The sequence below is a fragment of the Tenrec ecaudatus genome, chromosome 2, assembly GCF_050624435.1.
Source record: "Tenrec ecaudatus isolate mTenEca1 chromosome 2, mTenEca1.hap1, whole genome shotgun sequence".
In the NCBI taxonomy this organism is placed as follows: Eukaryota; Metazoa; Chordata; class Mammalia; order Afrosoricida; family Tenrecidae; genus Tenrec; species Tenrec ecaudatus.
In genome coordinates, this window is record NC_134531.1 from 220,553,500 (window position 1) to 220,571,582 (window position 18,083).

At 52.0% G+C, this 18,083-nt stretch overlaps 1 protein-coding gene across 2 annotated transcripts in view; it reads left to right on the top strand.

The window, feature by feature from the left end:
- The first annotated feature begins 2,181 nt into the window (after window positions 1-2,181).
- The window catches only part of RUNX1 (RUNX family transcription factor 1), a 122,553-nt gene continuing 106,651 nt past the window's right edge, over window positions 2,182-18,083 (top strand). The window contains exons 1-2 of one of the 2 annotated variants that reach the window (XM_075542327.1): window positions 2,182-4,274; window positions 10,636-10,792. In XM_075542327.1, the coding sequence (XP_075398442.1) occupies window positions 4,005-4,274; window positions 10,636-10,792 (427 nt within the window). In that variant the 5' untranslated portion in view covers window positions 2,182-4,004. The remainder of the gene's footprint in view (window positions 4,275-10,635; window positions 10,793-18,083) is intronic. The other variant, XM_075542326.1, reaches the window with a different exon arrangement.

Sequence of the window (18,083 nt, forward strand, 5' to 3'; positions counted from 1 at the left end):
GCTGAAACTAAACTTTCTAGACAAAGGAATGAACTTGACCCGGGACTGCTCAAGGCCCTCCAGAGTTCAGCAGGACTTTTAGGGGGAAAGTCCGCGCCCTCCAGGAGCCCGGTTCTCAGACCTGGAATCACCCAGACCACCTTTGCCTCCGCAGACCCCAGGACCCCTTCTCCCCACTCTGGGCTCCCCGTTGGCGCCCTGGGCGGCAGCCCCCCAGAGCTGTGGTCTGGCTCCTTGGGAAACACTGGGACGCAGGCGAGGCAGGAAGGTTCGGTTCACCGAACTGTCCCCGAAGTGCGCAGCGGACGTCCGAGCCGCGCCTCGCGGGGAGGCGGCGGGGGCTGGGGCAGCGGGCGGGAGGTTTTGTTTGAATGCAATCGATGAAGAAGGCGTTTAGAGCCGCTTCTCCACGGTGGTGGGAAAGTGGGCCAACGTTTGAGGTCATTCAACCAGAAATGCGCCTTCTTCAACATCCTGATTTAGAAAAACAGGCACACAGTTTCCTCTGGACTCCAGAGCCCAGGGCATGCACAACACGCAGGGGAGTGCTGCTGGACCTGGATCCCAGGTTCCAGTTCCCCTCGGGGACACAAAGCGCCCGCGGCGGCTGCCCGGGCTCGGGAAGCGCGCGCCTCTGTGCCCCCACTCCCTCCCGCAAGCCGCAGACCGCTCTGCTGCACACCACACGGCCTTTCGGCCATGGGGCTTCGGTAGTGACCCTGACTCGGTCCGGGCTGGACAGCCCTGTCACACGCCTGGCTCGGCCGGCCCGGGGTTCCGAGGAGCTGGCCAGCCTCCGCGCGCTCTGCGGTTCTGCCGCCCGGGCCGAGGGGAGCGGGCTGCGACCCGCGAGGGCGGGCGGGTTCCGGCGGCCGCCTCGGGTCACCTCCCTTCAAACTCCAGTTCCCGCGGCGGCCGGGCGGCGGGCGCGCCAAACCGCGCCGTCGAGCGCGTTCCCCGGGAGACGGCGCGGCGCGGCCAGCGAGGGCGGCTGCTGCCCCCTGGCGGTCGCCCGGCCCGCGCGCCTCCCAGCGGGGCCCGCGCCCGCCTCCCCCCGGAACCCTGCGCCGCCCGCCCGGCCGCGGGGCCTGCCGGCTGGGCGACGGCGAGCGAAGGGGCCCAGTGCCCCGGCCATTCGGGCCTCGCGGAGCGAGAGCCGGCGCGGCGGCCGCAGCTCCCGGGGCTCCGCCACGCGCCCCCGAGGAGAGACCGGGGGAGAAGGGGTCGCGTGTGGGAGGGCGAGCCCTAGAGGAGGGAGGGCCCCCCGGGGGGCATGGAAAGGGGTCTCCGGGCTGAAGTCCGCGGAGCGAGGGGCCCGCGCAAAGGGCCCGGGGCCTCGGCAGTGAGGGGAGACCCCGCGGGGTGGGGGGCCGGGGCTTGCGCGCCCGGCCCGGGCCGACGGGGAGCCAGTTAAGCTCCGTGAAAATGAGCGCGGCGCCGCAGGGGCTGCGCCCCGGGAAGTTCCCGCCGGCGCCCCCACAACGGGGCGGGTTCGCCTCCCGGACGGCTCGCGGGCCGAGGCTGAAACCGGGGGCGCTTCCGGGAGAGCCGGGGGCTCGGGCGACCCTGCCCGGGTCGTTGGTCGCGCGGGTTCGTTGTGGGCCGGGCGGATGGTTTCAACTTGTTTTCCAGTCGTTTGTCCGACCAGGGGACCCCTCTGCTCGCCGTTGGGAGTGAGCGTGCGCCCCGTAAGGACGCCTCAGCCCCACACGCGGCGACCCGAGCGAAGCCCAGAGAAAACGAAAGAAACCCAAACCGTGTGGTGACACTGAGAGCCGCCTGGCCGCGTTTAAAGGGCCCGCGACACTTTTCTGCGGCCGCGCTGGGCGGCTCTCGGGCCAGACCCCGACCCCCGTCCCCGCGCGCCTCCCGGTCCCACTCGGCCCTGGAGGCCTGGAATCCGCCCGCGGCTTCGCCCCAGGATCCCTGCAGCTGCGCGGGGCGCCTCCTGCCGGCGGGCCTCGGATCGCCCGCTGCTCCGGGCGCGGCGTGCGGGCCAGTGCCTTCCCGGGCCGCCGAGGCCGGCCTCCTGGTCTTCCTCCCGGGTGCCCAGGGCCGCGGCCGCTCGACCGTGCGCGTTTGCAAAGCGCCGAGCCGGAGCCCGCACCGGGGCGGGGCCTCCCAGGAGCGTGTGCGCGTGGCGGGCGCCCGGGGCGCCCAACCTCGCGTGGGGACTGGGTGCGGGCGCGCGGGGTCCCGGGCGGCCGCGGACTGTCGGCCCGAGGGCTGCGTACAGTAGCGCGCGGCGGGGGCGCGCTGGCCAATTCCAGGAGCCGGTGGCCCGGAGCCGCGCCCTGGCTGATACCGGAAAGGCCTGTGATTGGTCGGCGGCCGCCCCTATGCAAACGAGCTGAGGGAATGGAATTCCTCGGGCCGGGCTTACAGTAAAAGCACGTTCATTTCCAGGCACTCTCATTCATAGAGCCAGCGGGCGCGGGCGGGACGGGCGCCCCGCGGCCGGACCCAGCCAGGGCACCACGCTGCCCGGCCCTGCGCCGGCAGGCACATCTTTCCAGGGCTCCTGGGAACGCCGGAAGAAAGTCAACCTCTCCTCTTTCTCCTAGAGCTACGTGGGAGCTTCGATTTTTCTTTCTCTTCTTGCTTTTCAATGAGCCGGCGCCTAGGTTGGCGGTTTCAACTTCTTGCCTGCCTGTGAAGTTTTTCCCTCGCTTGTTTCCTCTGACAACTGTGGAAGAAAGGGCGCGGGGCTTCCAGGCGAACCGTGAAGTTGCGTGTGCATGGCAGGGTGCGTGGGAGTGTGAGCGTGCGTGCGTCACCCCTGCCGCCGGGTCCCTCCAGATCTGTGCCACGGAGCCTCCTTGCAGGGTGGACTCCACCTGCAGCGGTTGCACGGTGCCCGTGGGTCTTTGAGCGTTTGGGAAGTTCCGCCGCCGGCGCTGGGACGACATTAGAGGAAGATCGCCTCGCTCTTACCCAAGTGCGGCTGACTCACAGAACCCTTGTACACAGTGGCTGGCTTCCGAACAGTGCGTGCCTCTTGCGAGTGAGTGACTGCCGCTGCTGAACTCCCACCAAACCACAGGAGAAGCCACAAGCCTCGCCAACATCCCCAAACCCCAGTCCTCAGATGTGGAGATTGGTGTCCCCGAGTGTCATCAACTTGGACTTTTGTTTCTTTTTCTTTTAAAGATTAGAGAACGAACTTTGCAAAGCGGAATTTTCTGCACTGAGTCTTTTGCCAGAATTTATTTCGAGAACATGACAATTACTTCTAGCCCAGCCCTGCTCCAACTACTGAAGCTGATTTTCAAGGCTACTTGAAAAAAAAAATCGGCAGCGAACATTAATGGATTTCTGTTGTGTTTAAATTCTCTACAGATTGTCTTGTAAATATTTTATGAAGCCGAGCATATGTATATATTTATATATACGTGCATATACATTAGTGGCATGACCTTTGGACGGCGCAGCCCTTTCTTTTGAGGACCGAAGCTGGTTTTGCCTGATGAAAGTGGCTCTGTGTATGGAAAACACTCGTGCGTTTTAGGTTCTGTTGGGACTTTAAGGGGGGGGGGGAAATCACTCGGGGGGAAAAAAACGGACTGGAACTTCCAAATTATGTATTCGCTGGTCCTTTTGCTCTCCGCCTAAATATTTTTGGAAGTGTATGGGACATTTCGCCTTCAGGAGCTTTTGTTAACCACCAAAGACTGAATTCAAAACTCTCAAAGCAAGCCGCCGCTGGAGATAGCGTTCCTTTGGCTTTTGACTTTGAATTCTGGTCCTCCACTTTTTAAATGCACTAAGCGGCTGATCGCTAGGTGCGGGGCCTGGGTCGGAATCCGGTCGCCGCGGTCAAACTTTTCTTCTCCAGGACTTTTAACGTAGTCTCCCCGCGTCCCCGCCCGCCCCAATCCCTTGCAGCAATAAAGGCCATTGAACTTGTATGTTGGTCTCTCCGGAGCTGCTGCCTGAGGATCCGAGCCCCAGTCGCTGTTTGGTGGGAGCTGTTTGCAGGGTCCTAACTCAATCGGCTTGTTGTGATGCGTATCCCCGTAGATGCCAGCACGAGCCGCCGCTTCACGCCGCCGTCCACCGCGCTGAGCCCGGGCAAGATGAGCGAGGCGCTGCCGCTGGGCGCCCCGGACGCCGGCGCCGCCCTGGCCGGCAAGCTGAGGAGCGGCGACCGCAGCATGGTGGAGGTGCTGGCCGACCATCCGGGCGAGCTGGTGCGCACCGATAGCCCCAACTTCCTCTGCTCGGTGCTGCCCACACACTGGCGCTGCAACAAGACCCTGCCCATCGCTTTCAAGGTACTGGGCCTGGAAGGGGTGGCTCACCGGGGGGCGGGGGGGAGGACAGGCGAAAGCCAGAGGAGGCCTGGGGGCGAGCCCGGAGGGTAGCGGCTTGGCGGGCAGGGCTGCGGTCTAGAACTCAGCAGGCGTTGCCCCCCAAGGCCCATGGTCCAGCCCCATGCGCTCCAGGACGCTGGAGATGCTGCGTTGCCGTGGCGACCCTCTGGGGACCCGACTAGGTGCGCTTGGGCTGCCTCCTGGAGAGGGATAGACATCACTGAGAGCCCCTGGTAGGGAGCTCTGTGGGGGTGGGGGGCGTTATTTTAGATGCAGAATAGGAAAAGTTGTGACAGTACAAACCTGTCTGTTTCCATGCCCCCCCCCCCCCGCACACACACACACACACACACACTCACTCACTCACTCACACACACACACATTCACCCCTCTGGATTTTACACCCAAAACATGTAGTCTCTCTCACATCAGGAAATAAGACAGGCACTCTTACACCTTAGGTTCTGTGGAAATAAAACTGACAAGGGACATTCAGACACCCCCCCAACCCCACCCCTTCCTTTATCCCCAGTCAGAATTAGCATGTCCAAAGTCCACAGCAGGAGTAGTTTGCAAAAGTTTTTTGAAGAGTTTGTTTTGTTTTTTGCCAGCTGCTAGGCTGTCCCAGCCAGAGGCTATCTCAAGTAGCAAATCCTGTTTCTTTTCCTGGACCCTTCCAATGCCTTATCCGAAGCTCACCTAGAATAAGCCTCGGGCGGCGAATGGTGACAAAGCTGCCTCCGGGAGCCAGGAGGTCCAGTCTGTGAGCCTTTCTGTTAGAAGAGGCAACTCCAACTGAGATCTGTCCCCATTCATTTTCTACCCGGAATATTTCCCTAGCTTTGAACTGCCTTTGAAAACCTTGGCCTTCAATCGGGATATATAAACAACCCCAGGCAGCTATAACAACCACAGCCACCACCGTGGCTCATGCGGTAGCATATCTGCAGGTCAGATGCTCACCTTCTGCCTTGGGTTACTTAAAGAAGGAACAGCTGCTTAGCACAATCGGTACAATCATTTCCAATTAGTTTAAATGAACAGAGAAGGCTGTGGTGCTGGCTGTCAAGATTGGCTACTTTTTTCTAATCTGATAAAATAGTTGCCTTCCTGAAGAGGCATTCATTGAATGTAAATCTCTGTGGAATCGCCATCTAATGACAATGAACAATCTTCTTTTTTGTTAATTCCATCAACTGTTGGAGTTCGTGATTTTAAGGCTTATCCACCTTCTAAACGTAGATCGCGATATCTGAAACAAAACAAGCAAAATTTGTCTCTGGCTGTGTATCTCTAGAATTGTCTCCTTTCCCACCGTTTTTGAAAGCAGTTGGGAGGAGGGCATGGGGAAAGGGGGAGTAAGCAGTGGGGAGTCAGCTACTAGATAACTTTCCCTCTCCCTGCTCTGTATTTGGGGTTGGGAGCCCGTTTCCGGTTTAAATCATTCTAATGCCTTTACCTGAAATGGCTCAGTCAGCACATTTCCTCAGCTGTCCCTCGCCAGTTGGGCGCAGGGTCCTTCTTAAATTAAAGAAGGGGGCAAAAGACAACGCAGACCACCAGCCAAAGGTCCATTTCAACCCAGGGCCCTGGGGAGCTGAGGTACTTCATCTGGGGGAAATCAGGGTGTCTTCTGGATTCTCCTCCCTCTCCCAAGGACTTTACCTACCCAACCAGATCAGAACAGTACATGATTACTAAGGAATCTTCAGGAGATGTCCCTATATAGTTTTTCAAGTCACCACATGAAAGTAAATATACTTCTTTTTAAAGAAAAGAAAAGAAAATTCATATAAATGACTTTTATGGGCCATCAAGGGAATTTAGCAGAAATCTTATTAACTAGGGAGGGTTCCTTTTGAAAATGACTTTTTGAACTTTTTTTTTAAGCTTTGTTTTACTGAAAGTCGGTAGACTGCTTTAAAAAAAATCAAGGTATACATCTCTTTTTAAGAAAGAAAGAAAGAAAGAAAGAAAGAAAGAAAGAAAGAAAGAAAGAAAGAAAGAAAGAAAGAAAGAAAGATCAGGTCTTGAGAACGTTTGGGAGAAAGGAAAGGACAGCAGAGAAATCAGGCCACTGGATGAATATCTGTCAGCGCCCCAGTCCCCTTAAAGAGAGGCCTCTTCCTGAAGAAGGACCTGCTAGTCCTTGCATAACTGAAAGAGGAGCCTGATTTTTCCGTGAGTGAGTGATGAAAGGCCAATGTTAGGAATGGAGCAAGGGCATGACTTCAATATGTGACTGAGTCCTGATTGAGTTCCTGAGTGTCCCTGACTCCTCCACACTCGGCCTGTAGACACCCCCACCTCATCCTACCCCCAGCAGGAATGGCTACAGAAATGGTGATTTCAGAGATGCCTCAATCTAAGAAGATAATTTGTAATGTATATTGTATTCCTTACCATACAAATCAAAACCAAACCAAACCCACTGCCTTGTGGAGTTCATGCTACCGGACAGAGTTCAACTGATCCCTAGAGGAAATGGCAAACCGTGGTAAAGTCAGCTGAGACGGAGGGGAAGAGCAAGCGTTTCTTTAGGAACGCTGGGAGAGTTGGTGTGTGAATCCTCTGAAGGCAGATTGAAAATTATGAATTTTCTTGAACGCAGATGAAAGCCATCTTACCTGCTGGCCTAGACAGGAAGCTCAGGAGAAAAACAAAGCTGTCAACTCCTCTAAAGATTTAAAGTCTCAGAAATTCAAAGGAGCAGTTCTACTCTGCCCTAGAGGGAGGGTCTTGATGAGTCAGAATTGACTTAGATGGAAGTGAGGTTTTTGTTTGTTTGTTTGTTTGTTAAGTTTGGAGATTTCCTCAACATGCCCTCCTCTTCACTTTTTTTTAAACATAGGAAAGAGACATATTTTATTGCTGAGAAAAACTGGAATTTGCTACATCTTAGCCAGTATTTATGGAAGTAGTCTAAAAAAAACCAAAATAGGCTGGTTGGATGACTGAGGGTATAATTTGGAGTAGTATAATATTGCCGTTTGTTGCGGCCCTGGCACGTCGGAGTCCCAAAACTTTCTCGTGCCTTCAGCAGGGACGTGGAGAGGCCTGGGGTGCCCGGAGTGACATTATTTCCACAGTGAGAATTCTAATCAGCCATGTTTCCGCCAGCAAGATCACTGCCCTCACTGTGCCTCAAACATCGCCAGTGAACGCCAAAGATTCACGCCACCGTGTCCTGGAAAACGAAGGGATGGGATTGAAGTGGACTATGAAGTGTAATGTCAGTCCCCTCTGAGTGGCTGGGGGATGCCAGTTCGTTTCGTGGACAGGCTGGCCGAGAGGAGGGCTGGGAGAGCCGCGGTGTACACAGAAGGGCTGATCCTTGGGCCAACTTCCTGATACTTTTCGAACAGAGAAGTAAAACAAAGTGTGAGACATCTTGGGCCAGCAAGTCCCATCTTGTCTGTTTGGTCTCTGCTACAATGTCAATGTTTGTGTTCCCCTACCCATTGTTGATAGCTTTTCCTCCCAGTTGTTCTATTTTGCTGTTTGAAGTCAGAGATTTTATCCCTCCCGCTCCATTGCCCTCACCAATGGCAACATCTATAATATATTAGCAAAAATTATCTTTTTAAGTTGTTTCTTATTTTTATCTAGCCCAGAGTATGCTAGTTAGTAATTGGATGACATGCGTCATTAATGACAGCTACCTGAATTTAACTGTCACTGTGGTCCACCATCCCCCCTACATTCCCTTAGAGATCAATAAAAGGCCAAATAACTTTGGTTCTTCCTTCATTTTTAACCAAGGGAAGGGGGAAAGTGATTCAACTCTTGTTTGAGGGTTGTCGTTTTTTTTTTTGAGTCTTAATTCCAACATCAACAACCTTTTATACTTCTGCTGCCATGATCATTTTGTTTTCGATTTGTTTTGACTTCGTGAAGGTCTCATGACATTGCCAAATTAGTGACGACCAGGGAGGATAGCCTTGGGAAGAAGGGAGAGGCACGGGCTTTGGGGTGGGGAGTGGGCAGGTGAGGTGGGGGGGCTGTGAAGGGAACCCCAGGAGGAGGAAAGTGATTTGGTTATAAAACGAGATTTATTTATTTTAACCTCTTTACAGCTCCAGGCCCAACAATTGAGTTATTCAGTTTGAAAAGCGTGTTCTTGTTGAGCCTCTGTGTTATTCAGTGCATGTTGAATTAAAATAGAGAAGCCTGGTCACCACAGGGAGATGGGGAATGAGGAAGTAAAAATATATGTTCAATGAGGGCATTTCAACACTCTGAGCTAATTTTACAGAGGGAAGTGAAAGACAGGAACATTTTCAAGAGCCGGAGAAGGACAAAATCAGAGGAGAAGAGCTACAAAGTAGCAGCCATAGGCTAAAAGCAATAACTGATAGGGGCAGATTCAGCTCGGTGTTTTGTTGTGTGTGTTTTGGGAAACAGGAGGGAACTGTCATCTTACTACTTTAATTAAAAGGCAACAACAACAACAACCACACATCTATAATGGGAACTAATTAGAGGATGCTTAGGGTGTTTTGAGAGAGTCTTTATAGAGAGCAATTGGATGGCATGATTAGAAAGAAAGGTGAAATCCCCGGGCCTTGTGTGACCAAGCAAATGGGAAGAAGTAGATGCGGAAAACACGGACCCATTGCCATGCAAGCTGATTGCTCTGCGCCGTGTTGGGTTGGAAAGCTGCTCGTCTGTCTTGGTGAGCTGGTTTGTTTTCTCTGTCAGACCCCTGAGCCCACAGGAGTGGGTCCAATGGTGATGAATAACAGCAGTAATGACCTGGAGGATCCAGGAGAGAGTCATGACTAAGCAAGTGATGCAAATAGGAATTCTGAGGAGCTTGACTGTGATATCAAGCAAGTGGGTCTGTGGTAGCCTTTTCTGCACTTAGGAGAGAAAAAGAAAAGGTAGGAAATGTAGCTACTTATCCCCCTCATCAGAAAATAATTTTTTAAAAAACCCCATACTACCACCACCAATAATAATAATAATGAGGTAAAAAGTGGGAGCTAGAAAACAGGAGAAGGAATAATCCCAGTAGATTTCAAGCTTTATTCATTTTGCTTTGCTTTTTACCATCCCCGGTTCCAAAACAACAAAACCAGATTATCTTCTCAGAATGAATAGCATCAAATTTCAGGGGGAAAAAATAGTTGGCACTGTAGGAACACATACAGCTTAAGAACATTTTGATTTGAAATTCCGAGACCACTTTGGGAACCAGAAAGAGTGGAAATAGAGCTAGCGAGTGCTAAGTCCCTCAGCACAGAAAGTGGCTTCCAGAGGGGTCCCAGGTGGTCCAGGGATGGGGGGACTCCTCAAAGCATCTTCATTTGCCCCTGCCTCTTCCCATCCTTTTATCTTGAAATTACTCTAGTGGGTGTTTGCTTGATATTGTGCCTGTAAAAATTGCCTGGTGTCAAAAACACCAGTGATCTGCAATAACCCGGAGAAGAAATCGAGACCGGTTCCATACTGACTATTCAATATTGAAGGAATGAGCCTTCCGAATGCACTGGGTTTGGAGAAAACTCTGATCATTCATCAGACCATATTAATTCACACATCTGCGGTGCTCTGGGATGTAGAGAGACGGTCCCAAGTCCACCCCTGAATTGAGGAGGAGTATCTCAAGGTAGAAGCCCCAGTTCCTTGAGCTTTGTCGACTTAATGATTAGTCATCAGCAAGGGGTACCTTTGTGATTTGTTTCCCCTGCCTTGCAAGCCAGGATTGAAATGGTACCTGCCAGGGAAAGCCAAGGTAGGAGAAACGAGTAGCCGGTAGCAAATGGCAACTCCAGAGAGATGCCTCTCATAGACCGTTGATGGCTCAACTCATCGATTTCATTGGAAAGATCAGGCAGCACCTTAGGGGAGTAAGTGCCAGCACCTTTTCAAGGGCAGGTGCTGTCAGGATTATCATTTGAGGTCTGGGTAAGGAAGAGAGGAGTCCCTTCTACATATAAACCACCATGACATCCTGCTTGTTAACTGGGAGGGGCTGAGAAGCCAGGCCGTCATTGGTAACAGGCCACAGCTGTGCTAAGCCCGGCTGAAGTGAGTCTTGCTACAGTTTTGCAATCTGGCCTTATGCGGTTTGACTAGGTGAACACAGGTAAACACTGCATTCCATGCCAATTGTTATTTCGTTGTGCATAATGGACCGAAAAGTGTAAATCTTCCCATTAATAACTTCTCTGTTGTTCTGCGGAAGTTATGGCTGCTCTTCCTTGTGAGCCAAAACGTACTATTTAACACGCACGTAGCTTCCCAACCATTGCCACACCAACGGCTGAGACTGTGCAGAACTTTCCTGATATCTGCATTTGTCTCTTGACAAATTTAGGTGGTGGCCCTGGGGGACGTTCCAGATGGCACTCTGGTCACGGTGATGGCCGGCAACGATGAAAACTACTCAGCCGAGCTAAGAAATGCTACGGCAGCCATGAAAAACCAAGTCGCCAGATTCAATGACCTCAGGTTTGTCGGGCGGAGCGGCCGAGGTGAGTACCCGTCCAGGCGAACGCCTCGGTACAGTGCTTCACACGCCACAGCCCTGGCTTTCGCGCTTTTTGTTTGTCGGTCTCTGGCGGCATCTCTGGGAAGCCGCCCTGCTCGGGGTTGTTCCTGCTTTGTCCAGATTTTGTTTTCAAATGTCTGAAATTTACACACTTGATATTTGGTATTAAATATTTTTAACAGAATCCAGCCTGATATGGCTGCTTGCTGTTATGGAATTGATTCAAGACGGATTCGGCACATGCCGGGCATGAGTTTCTTCTCTAGATGAGATTGGAACATGGGTGGATTTCCAGAAGCCTCCCTCCTTACGGTGAAATCTCACGAAACAGGGCTGACACCATTCCGCTTTGGTCTGTTTGCGGCATTCCCTAGGCTATTTCTTCCAAATGCCTTAGTAGACTTGGAGGGAAGGAGTTGGGCGCAGGCCACCATTGGACGGTGCTAGCAATATTGACTTGGTAGGGAGCCAGGGGTGCCGTGGGTTACGCATTGGCCTCCTGACCACAAGACTCCCAGCTTGACCCCACCAGCCGCTCCTTGGGAGAAAGATGAAGTGTTCTACTCCCATACGGAGTTAACAGCCTCGGAAACCCACAGGGGCGGTTCTGTTCTGTCTTGTGGGGTCGCTGTGAGTTGTCATGGACTAGATAGCAGTGAATAATGTAGACGGTGGAATTTCCCAAGCGAGCTCGCGTACCATCAGTTCCATATGCCACACACACTTCTTCTCCTTTGCCTTCAGCCCACTGGCAAAGTGTGAGAGCGGAACAAGGGAGCTGGCCTCACTGTCACCCCCTCGGACTTCCACATCGCTTCATGCACTGTGTCTTCTCTCTTGTGACAGAACTTTACGTCATAACGTGCCAACAGCCGCCAGAATGAGAAGTGGCCTTGGAGGACATAGCAGAGCCTGTTATAAAAGTCTTAGTTTTGGGGGGAGTTTTTTTGGTCACATCATATCGACCAAATGTGTATATAGAAGTGATCTCAGGTGTCACAAACATAACTTCAGGTAAATACCTAAATGGCAGCCAAGTGTTCTCACATAAAAGAATCAATAAACATATTCCCCAGGGATAACGCTAGTTGTCTCTCTTTCTAGAGGCATTCGAAACCAGGAGGGGAAAAACTATGTTTTCAGGGAACTCGGTTAACCCAGGAGGGGAAAGAGATGGGTCTGTCTTAAAATTTGGTTCATGGTTGCTGTTATCTTCGCCTCTGGAGCTTTAAAAAAAAAAAAATTCAAATCGGGAGAAAATCACATCGTCTCACGCGATTCAAAATACACGCTCCCAGCACCAGCGACGTCAATCCTAGGGCAGTTCAAAGAAAAGGATATCTACTCATTGAACGCAGGAGTGAGGCTGTAATGTATAAAGGCATGCGTCACCAAAGAGGTCCACTTGTTATACTACAAGTCCTCGCCTATCAATTCATGGAACTTGCATTATGATTCAGAGAGGTGTGCTTAGGAAACATCTTGCCCGCTTCACAGAAGGAGGTGGCTGCGTGGGTGAGAAGCCAATAAAAAGCAAAGGTGCCGCAGCCCGGTTGATGGCCACCAGCCTAGCCCACAATCTCCATTCCATCCTGTGGCCCCTCTCCTGCTGCACATTGGTAGCCGAGTCTCATTTGGTTGTGTTTCCTGTGAAAGTATTGCTGTCCTCCATGCACCTGTCGGGGTCTCTGTGTCAGGACTGGGTTCTAGAAGTTCTGGACACAATTTAAGGGCCCATGCCAGTGGCATTTTCTCACAGGATGCCCAAGGGTGGCTTTGTGGCAGTGCACAAAGCCCGTCAGTGACCAGAAAGCTGCATGCTCCCTTTTCCTGCCTCGTGCCCCTCATTGGCCTCTGCTGTTTTGAGTGGGTGACTAACAGGGCCGGTGTTTACTTGGGTAGCAGGGAGCTGTTTCCCCAAGGTGTGGAATGTTTGCGCTGGGCTGCCCGAGTCTTGCCAGCATGTCCTTGAGGCTGGGCTGTCTTCTGATAACCTAGCACAAGAAGACAGGGGGGGAAATTCATGGAAATGCCATAAATGGAGTCTGCTGTGCACAGGCCCCGCTTCCCACGAGTGAAACTAAGCTATCAGAAAGCCGGAAGCCGGATTGGAACGTTTGACCCAGGTAGCGTTACCCTGCGCACCGTGCGTCCTGAGGGCTTTGCGTAGGGTCAGGGCTGCAAGGCACGTGAGCTGTCAAAGGCCCCATTTGACTCTGGCCCTTTCATTTCTCTCCACCGTTGGTCGTAAAAGACAGCGCACCGCTGAGGCCCTCTCCAGCACACGTGTCAACAGCCAAGACTGCCGGGTTTTCTTCCTTTTGTATTTTTCCCTCCTTCTCAGTATCCTTCCATTACCAAGAAAGCAGATGATTCTTGCTAATTTTTACCATTAGTTTCCATCTTCCTCACGGATTCTTCGTCTTTTAAAAGTTTTGCTGTGCTTTATTAAGGAATCTTACATCTATCTACCACTTCATTTCCATCTTGGGATTTTTTTTCTCTCTCTCTTTCAACCATGTCTTCTAAGAGTATCCCATTAGCACTGACACCAGGGGGGAAAGGGGGGAGGGGTGAGGGGTGGGGGTTCTCTCTATCAGCTCATCCAAGAGGCTCCGTGCCAGCTTCCCCTTCTCGCCAAGGTCACGGGCCTGGCTGGGCCCTCAAAGGAATCTGTTTCTGATGAAGGAAAAGTCACATACTCACTGCCATTGAGTCGGTGATAGGAATATAAGGAGGGAAGGAGAGTCGGCAACAATTCCTTAGTGCCCAGTTGATTCTAGCTCATGGGGGCCCGTGTGTGCAGAGCAGAGCTGCATTCTGTAGCGTTTTCAAGGCTTGACTTCCCAAAAGCAGATTGCCAGGTCTTTCTTCAGAGGCTCTTCTTGTTGGATTAGAACCCTCAACCTTTGAGTCAGCAGTGGAGCACCGAACGTCTGTACCGCCCGGGGGCTCCAGGGTAACCAGACAAGTGCCCTTCTCTGACCGGGGTCAGTTTTTTTGGGGGGGATGGGGGGGAGGATCAGAAAACGTCACAGAAATTGCCAGAGGTTCAATGGGAAAAGGTTTTTTGTCTCTGTTCTACAAAACTGATCTGTTTGGCCACTGGCTGATGTCCAAGATCACAGCTCCTCACCTCGGGTTCAGCCTACAACTGGGAGAACCTGCCCTTCCGGCTCTGACAGGCCTTCCTGACTCCAAGGGCCCCTAAAAATGGTAGGCAAAGGCTTCTACAGTCCCGGACCTGCTTCCTCTCCTTCATTTCTCTCCTCTCCCGCAGTGGAAATTTTATTCAGGGAATGTCTCACCCTTGGAATTCTCTGCCTTTGTTGGAGTATCTCCATGTAAATGGATCATTCCTTCACAATGGGTACAGAGATAGCAGCTGGAGGAGATGGGAGAGATAGGGTGTTCTGGGAAGTGGAACTGAATTCCAGAGGTTATGCTGAGCTCACAGGTGGTGATTCAGAACAATTCAAATTTAACCCCATGTTCTGGGACTGTCTGCTACTGCCAGACATCTAACTTCATTATAAGAAGATTTTTGTCGGGAAGAATTCTCTCAGGTGATGTTAATTAGAAGCTAGTGACATCAGGGCTATTGCATTTTCTGCGAATGCTCCCAGTATTTTCAGTTACAAGAAAAGTGCTGGGTGGCTTCAGCTAGAGAGCATGGAGACGTTTTAACAGGAAGATGTGTGAGGGCATCTAACTCTGTTAGAGAATTTCATCAATGGGCCAAGAACCTATCTTATCAGTCAGCAGATTACACAGCTTTAGCTCATTTATTTTAGCATCAAAGAGGAAATCTCCCAGACCGGTTCTCAATCATTCTAATGCCGCGACCCTTTCATATCCTTCCTCATGTTGTGGTGATCCCCCAACCATAAAATTATTTCGTTGCTACTTCATCACTGTCATTCTGCTACTGTTATGAATCAGGCGACCCCTGTGAAAGGCTCGTTCAACCCCCAAAGGGGTCACGACCCGCAGGTTGAGAACCACTGTGCCAGACCATACCAGGCACCACACCGTAAATGAGATGAGAGAATCCACTACAAGTTTCATTTTAATTTTTCTACAAAAATGATTTTTAGCCTCTTAGGGACTGTCAGGGATAATTTTGTAGATCTAGGAGAAGCCTTCTGCCATGAGAACATGGACACGCATGTACAAAACCTTGCATACAGTTTCCAGGGTTGCTGAAATTCATCTGGAGACACTTGGGGATCATGAATTTAAGTTTTGCCCAGGCTGTGGAGGGTCAGCCTCGAACTGTGCTGCCCAGAGTAGATAAAAAAAAACAAACCACCAAAAACAAACAAAAAAAACCCAACAACCCAGCAACAACAACCAAGAACAGATCAAAGAACAAACAAGACAGAAATTCCTCTTGCAGCCCCTGCGGTGTTTGTAAGGCCTGCTTTCTCCGTGGAGTCCCTGGGAGGTAAACTCTTGGCCATGGAGCTGACACGGACTCACAGAGACCCTGGCGAACAGCCTGTCTGCCCCTGTGAGTGTCGGTGGCTGGAACTGCTTTGAGAATGGGAAGCCCTGTCTTTTTCCCAAGGAGCAGCTGGTGATTTCAAACTGCAGCCCAACCCATAAACCACCACGCCACCAGGACTCCCAGGCTGAAGCCACTGGACTACTAACCCCAAGCTTGGTGCTTTGAGCCCACCCAGAGGCCCTCAGGAGAAAGGCCTGTTGATCTGCCTTTGAGAGCCCGTCGAACACGGCTCTAGTCTCTCACAGACTCAGCGGGCGTTTCATTTCACTTCACGACAGCTGGTCTTTGTTTTCGATTTTGTGCTTGATTGCAGCCTGGACCTGGCCTGGATAGAGCAGAACTCATTCACGGTGCTAGCCCAGGCCTTTGGGTGGACATCGGCCTGTCCTGGGGGACCTCATTTCCGAGTGAAATGTGTGTGTGCACGGCGGACCTCCCTGGCAACGTTCAGAACAGTCCCCTGCTCGGGGCACTTTCGTGATGTTCAGCTCCTGTTTTTTTGTTTTTGCCGTGGTCTCTTTCCAGACGGAATAATTATCCCACCTCCATCTTGTCTGTGGCCTGTTTGCACTCTGTTGTCTGTGGCATTTTCATCCCTCAGGTATGGGGCATTATTTGGGCAATAGTATGGGGCGGTGGCCGTCCAGGTGCGCAGAAGACTGAGGCTGTGTTGAAGAGAAGGTGCTTTCAGGAAGAAGTACCTGCATCCCCATTCCCAGGGAATGCAGCCTGCCTGTATGTAGAGCCCTTCCTGGGAAGGGCTCGAACTGCCTCACAGTATTACCCCAACCCAAGCCTTTCTCTTCCCATCACAGATTCATAAACTAAGGGAAGGAAGACTTCAGTGGACAATCTCACAGCTGTTTATGTATAGCTTTCAGGATATAGGCTGGCAAGCCAACCTTCTGGAAAGAAAACAAAGAAAATCAAACAAAGAACAGTTGGCATCCAGTTGAGCCCGGCTCACGGTGATCCTAATGTGTGGGGACATAGAACGGTGCCATACAGGATTTTCTGTGCTTTGTTTTATTTTGTTGTTGCTGCTGCTGATGAGAATGTGTCTAGAGATTGCCAGGCCTTTCTTCTGAGGCACCCCCGGATGGACTTGAACTGCCGATCTCTCCCTTAGCGAGCAGCGGAGCAAATGAACTGCTTGCATCACCTAGAATCAGAGACGCGCGTGTTATATTAAAACCGGCTCTCCTATTTGAGTCCCTTTTGCTCCCTGTCCTTGCTATTGGAGTTGCTGTTTGGAATGAATAAACAACAATAACAACAACAAAATCCACAACCAAACCCACTGCTGCTGAATAGATTCCAACTCACAGCAACCGTACAAGACAGAGGAGAACTACGCCCGAAAGTTTTCCGGAGCTCGGCATCTCTGCTGGAGCCGACAGCAGGTGCTGGCTGGTTGTGAAGCCCCCTAGCACCCGTGCTTAACCCACTGTGCCACCGGGCTTCTTGAGAATTCATATCTCTATGTTGAAATCTGAAGCCAGATTTCAGCATGGGCCAATCTGGATGAAACAAGCCCCTGCCCCTGTGATGGATGGAATCTCAGTCCACCCATGCCAGTAATTCTTTTGCGAACCCACAAAGTATTCCTCTCCTAAGAGCACGTCTCCCCTGTAGGAGATTTCCCAATAAAAAGAGTAGTACTGCTTCAAGCAGGTGGCCCCCACACCCCCACTCCCACAGTCCTGTGCCTTTAAAAGCTTGCCGCGGCACAGCCACGGCAGAGGCCACGGCGAAGAGATTTCCTGACCACAGGACAAGTGCCTGCTTACCCCTTCATGGATTTCTTGCCGATGTTATGAAGTGCCAGGCATGGCTCATGGTGTCAGGCAGCTTTTTAAAAAATCTTTTTTTAAGGTTATTTGCAGGACCTATATTTTACAGCCGACGGGCAGAGGCCGGACTTCCCTGCACCCTCTTCCCCCCGCCTGGGTGGTTGGTTCAGGCCGTTTCTGTGGGTCCCGACAGAGCGCTATCAATCAGAAAGCACCTCTGAGAGTAAGGATGGTTAAATGACTTTTAGAGCTTCCGGTTTCAGCAGCGAGCATTACAGACATAAACAGTGGCCGGGCCAATGGCTGCAACTTGGCTCTGGTTCTAATAAATCAGTTTTGTATTTTCTTTTGGTTCTGGTTGGCGAGGGGCAGGAGAGGGTAGGCAGAGAAGACTGGAGGGGGTTCCTTTTTCTTTCTGTTGAACAGGAACCGCTGTGGCAAAGATGGTGTGCCCCTGGGTGCTACTTTCTTTTTGCCTGCCCCTGATGCTAAGGCAAGTTCAACGCAGCAAGGACGGGTGTGTGCATAAGCACCCCCCTCAGTATGGAGGTTAGAGAGAACCGTGGTGGGCTGAGTTCAAATCCTCACTTTCCATGGGGGAGACCTGGGTTCCATTCCAGGGCAATGCACCTCCCCTGCAGCCCCACCTGTCTGTCAGTCTGTCTGTGGAGTTTTTAGTGTTGTTATGATGCTGAGCCAAGATTCGAGACTATGACAGACTAGGAAGACAGTCCTGGCAAATTCCAAATATCAGACCATGTAAACCATATAGATGACAAAACCAGTCGATCGGAGGGGGCGTGGAGGGTGGGGGGTGGCGTCATACCAAGTCGCATTTTCTTCCATTGTGCTTGGGGCAGCCATGGGTTGGGGGGGACGCAGGGGGTGGGCGTGATGCACAGCAGCTGACAGCAACACCAAACAATTAGTAAGGCTCTGTTAGGCCTGTAGCCAGTGGGTGTTTTCATACT